Consider the following 5188-nt stretch of genomic DNA (forward strand, 5'->3'; position numbering starts at 1 on the left):
TGGTTGATGCATATACACTGTTTCTTCCAAGTCACCATGTAAAAAACCATTTTGAACATCAAGTTGATTGATTGGCCAAGACCTGGATATAGCTAAACTAAGAATAGTGCGAATCGTTGTTGGTTTGACAACTGGGCTAAAAGTTTCATCACAATCAATTCCGACCTGTTGTGTCTTACCATTAACAACGAGGCGCGCTTTGTAGCGTTGCAATGTACCATCTACATGAAATTTGTGACGATACAACCAAAGGCAGCGAATAACAGATGCATCATTACGTTTAGGGACCAAGTCCCATGTATGATTGTCCTTTAATGCGGTAAATTCGTCGGTCATAGCATGTTTCCAGTTAGGGTCGTCGAGGGCAGCCTTGGGTGATTTAGGAATAGGGGAAATGGAGTGTGTAGCTGTAAGGGCTTTGGGTTTAAAGATCCCATGCATGGCACGGGTCGACATGGTGTGGGTGGGTATAACGGGTTGTTGTGGCGGGGGTGGTAGAGGTGGTGGTGGTGAGGAAGGAGTGGCGGAAGGTGGTGATATGGGGGTTAGAGGTGAGGGTGGTGTTGGTGGGGAAGGAGGGGTCTGTTCGTTTTGAACAGTGGGTGTGCGGGTTGGGTTGGGAGTGGAAGGGTTGGGTTCTTGGGTTGCGGGTGGGGTATTGGGTTGATTTTGTTGGTTGGGGTCCGGGTTGGCGGGTTGGGCTGGTGTAGCAGTTGGGCCGGATTGGAGGAGGTCAGGGAAAAGGAGTGGGTTTAGGTAATCAGAGGTTGGGTCAAGGAATTTGTAAGAATGATTGGCTGGGTTTGGGACGTCCGCAAATGGAAATACATCTTCTACAAAAGTGACGTGACGGGAGATATAGACACGACCAGAGGACATATCAAGATAATGGTACCCACGTTGATTGGGAGGGTACCCAAGGAAGACACATTTGAGAGATCGAGGGGCAAGTTTATGTGGACAAGTGGCGGTGATGTTGGGGTAACAAGCGCATCCGAAAATGCGAAGGTGAGCATATGAGGGGTTCTTTAGATAGAGGACGGACGTGGGACTATGGAAGTTGAGGGTGGATGTGGGAAGAATGTTGTGGAGGTGAGTTGCAGTGTGAAGGACATCGACCCATAAATTTGGTGGTAGAGAGGCATTTTGAAGGAGCACAAGAACTATGTCATTGAGACGACGGATCATTCGTTCCGACTTGCCATTTTGTGGGGAGGTTTGTGGAGATGAGAAGCGAAAAACGAGACCATTTTACTCGTCACTCCGCAGGATCAGGTTTGTTGACAAGGGATATAGCTCGCCGTCACTGTCACTCCGCAGGATCAGGTTCCCAGTCGGAATATCCTTCACAGAAAAGCCAAACGGGTCAAATTCGACACTAACATTGTTATCCTTGGTGAATTGTCGGACCGATATTAAATTTTTAATGATGCTGGGAGCATGTAAAACATGACGTAAGTGTAAGGTTCGGGAAGTTGTAGGTAACGTAGAGGTATCCGATCCTAAAACTGGAATGCTATTCCCATTACCGACATAAATCGAACGAAATTTACTTATATTAATAGGAGTAGCAATCATACCTGGCTCGGCCGTGAGATGGGATGATGCACCCGTATCCATGTACCACGGGTCAGCTTGATGTTGCACCAAGAGAGCCTGAAATACCTGGCTTAAATCCGTGGGTTGAGGAGCCTCGGATTCCAGCATAAAAGCTTGGCCTTGATTGCGAGGGCACTGGTTCCGAGTGTAATTGGGTGGAGTTCGAGGGGTTGAGGTTGGCCAGGGGGTCCAACCGGGGTAGGTTGGGTAAGGGCAGAGAGGTGGGGTCCAGGGGGTAGGCCAGGAGGGTGGTTGTCCCCACGGAGATGGGTAAGGCGTAGTCGTTTGGGGTGTGGCAGAGGGAAAACGAGAGGCAGAGGTGGAGTTGCTATTATTTTGACGATAGTTATTATTTGAATTATTATTGTTGCGACGATACCGATTATTATTATGAGAATTATTACTATTATTATTGTGTCGTGGAGGAGCAGGGGTGGCCTTAGGGTTCTGGTCAGTCCACGAGTCAGGGGAAGGGGCGGCAAGAGCAGCCAAGGCCGTGGCAGGCTCATCACGGCCAGATTTACGGTGGAGTTCTAATTCAAGCATACTACGAGCAGTTTCGAAACTAGGCATAGTTTGATTAATATACGATGCGACAGTGTCATACTCATTGGGTAGGCCACGTACCAGTTTTATGACAAGGCGGTGGTCGGAGACGGCGGCGTCGACATCTTTAAGCATCCCGGCCAATTCACGGAGGCATTGACAGTATGCCTCAAGTGATGGCATGCCTTCGAGACGGAGCGAATGAAATTCGGCCTCGAGAGCGGCAGCGCGAGCACCCTTATTATTTGTGAAAATATTCTCTACCCGTACCCATGCTTCACGGGCAGTGGACTCATCTTCCAAAATCTGAGGGAGAAGCTCGTCACTCATGGTATCATAAATCCATTGCAATACATGTGCATCGATTTTGATCCAAGTGGCATAGGACTCGTCGGTCGTTGGTGGAGCAGGCGTCCCATCGATGTGGGATAGAACGTCATGACCACGAGCATGTAACTTGAAGAGGCGAACCCAAGATGCATATGTAACTTTCGTGCCGTCAAGAACACGAACTTTTTTTTGGATATTGGTAATCGTAAAAACGGGATGTAGAGGAGATTTTGAGGAATTTGATTGAGAGGTGTCGGCATCTTTAGACATTGTGGCTCGCTATTTTCGAAAAAATAGCTTGATGACGACGGCAGGCACAGAAATCGAGGGAGGAGATCGAAATTCTCGTCCTTAGCTCGATACCATGTTAAGGATTAAATCCCTTGATTAGGGTTTGATATCATTCACAAATATATAAAGTCAGGTACAACTAATGTAGCTACAATTATGGGATATGTTTACGTAAGTTAGTAAATACAATCACACTAAATTAGGAGAGAATAATGGCTAAATATTTACACAATATTTACTAGCTAACAATTAATATTCAAACAAATTAAAAATTGCTAAAAGAAAATTAAAGCTAGTGTTCAAAACATGTAGAAAAAGAGTTATGAGAGGGGAATACGTAGCACCATAATAAAAGAAAATTACATTATATTTCAAAAATAAAAAATAAATAAGCAACTAAGATCATAATAATATTGTGCAAAACCTCGATGTAAAATGCTTATTTATAAACTCTAGTTTATAGTCTCCCAAAATAAAAGGAAGTGTAGAAGTTATGAAACTCTTTGAGTAATTGTGACGTATCACATTAGCTAACATCTTAGAAGTTTAATACTCCCTCCTATTCACTATTTTCTTCCCTATTTCCTTAAACGGATTATTCAGATTTTCTTCCTCTTTCTTATTTTGGAAACTTTTACTCTTATTTTATTCATCCCTCTCTCCTATCACCAAACTCCACCTTACTCACAATTCCTTATTTAATCCCTAATTATTCATTCATTTCTCCAATTCACAAACACCACCATCTTCCTTTATTCATTCTTTAATCATTCTCCTAAAATCTTGTGCCCACATCAAAGGAGAAGAAAATAGCGAATAAGAGGGAGTAGTAAGCAAATTACTCCATATGGCACATCTTATTTTTAATAGTATATATATATATATATATTTTTTTTTTTTATTTCTTTTAGTCTATTTTTTTTATTTACTTTAGTGATTCATTCGAGTTGGAGACTCTATAATCGCTTGAAAAAAGCTTCCTTTTTTAATATAGATAGATAGATAGATAGATTCCTAATTCGAAGCTAAATAGCTTTGTGGGAGTTTGATTTTATACTACTGGTTAAAAAAATAAGAGATATAATACTTAGAATGTAAAAGTTTATTTAGTATTAGGGCTTGTTTGGTTGCCCATTAAAATCATGAGATCTTAAACTTCCTAGGAAGTGTAAAAGCATGATGTTGTTTGGTTGCCAAAATCATGGGAAGTAGAAATTCCCACATGAATCTACTTCCTCCATTATGTGGGAAGTCACTCACCAAGTCCCCCCTTGGTCATTGAAACTTCCCATATGAATTAACTTTCCACATGCAAACCAAACACTTTTTGGGAATTCACGTGAATTGGAAATTTATGTGAACTTGAAGTTCCCGGGAACTTTAGTTCCCTTATGTCAACCAAACAAGTTCTTAATATCTATCTATCTATCTATCTATCTATCTATATTATTAAAGGAAGCTTTTTTCGAGCGATTACAGAGAGTCCAAGTTTTAGAGATGACTAAAAGATATTTATGGATAACAAATTCTTATCATGATCATCGTACATACATATCTATCTATCTATCTATCTATCTATCTATCTATCTATCTATCTATCTATCTATCTATCTATCTATCTATCTATCTATCTATCTATCTATCTATCTATCTATCTATCTATCTATCTATCTATCTATCTATCTATCTATCTATCTATCTATCTATCTATCTATCTATCTATCTATCTATCTATCTATCTATCTATCTATCTATCTATCTATCTATCTATCTATCTATCTATCTATCTATCTATCTATCTATCTATCTATCTATCTATCTATCTATCTATCTATCTATCTATCTATCTATCTATCTATCTATCTATCTATCTATCTATCTATCTATCTATCTATCTATCTATCTATCTATCTATCTATCTATCTATCTATCTATCTATCTATCTATCTATCTATCTCTATCTATCTCTATCTATCTATCTATCTATCTATCTATCTATCTATCTATCTATCTATCTATCTATCTATCTATCTATCTATCTATCTATCTATCTATCTATCTATCTATCTATCTATCTATCTATCTATCTATCTATCTATCTATCTATCTATCTATCTATCTATCTATCTATCTATCTATCTATCTATCTATCTATCTATCTATCTATCTATCTATCTATCTATCTATCTATCTATCTATCTATCTATCTATCTATCTATCTATCTATCTATCTATCTATCTATCTATCTATCTATCTATCTATCTATCTATCTATCTATCTATCTATCTATCTATCTATCTATCTATCTATCTATCTATCTATCTATCTATCTATCTATCTATCTATCTATCTATCTATCTATCTATCTATCTATCTATCTATCTATCTATCTATCTATCTATCTCTATCTATCTCTATCTA

At 39.2% G+C, this 5188-nt stretch overlaps 1 protein-coding gene across 1 annotated transcript; it reads right to left on the reverse strand.

Annotated features, from left to right (window-relative positions):
• Positions 1-1251: 1251 nt before the first annotated feature.
• Positions 1252-2745, reverse strand: LOC141630221 (uncharacterized). The gene has a single exon (XM_074443075.1). The coding sequence runs from the start codon at positions 2743-2745 to the stop codon at positions 1252-1254; it is 1494 nt and encodes a 497-aa protein (XP_074299176.1).
• Between the last annotated feature and the right edge of the window lie 2443 nt (positions 2746-5188).

The sequence above is a fragment of the Silene latifolia genome, chromosome Y (assembly GCF_048544455.1).
Source record: "Silene latifolia isolate original U9 population chromosome Y, ASM4854445v1, whole genome shotgun sequence".
In the NCBI taxonomy this organism is placed as follows: Eukaryota; Viridiplantae; Streptophyta; class Magnoliopsida; order Caryophyllales; family Caryophyllaceae; genus Silene; species Silene latifolia.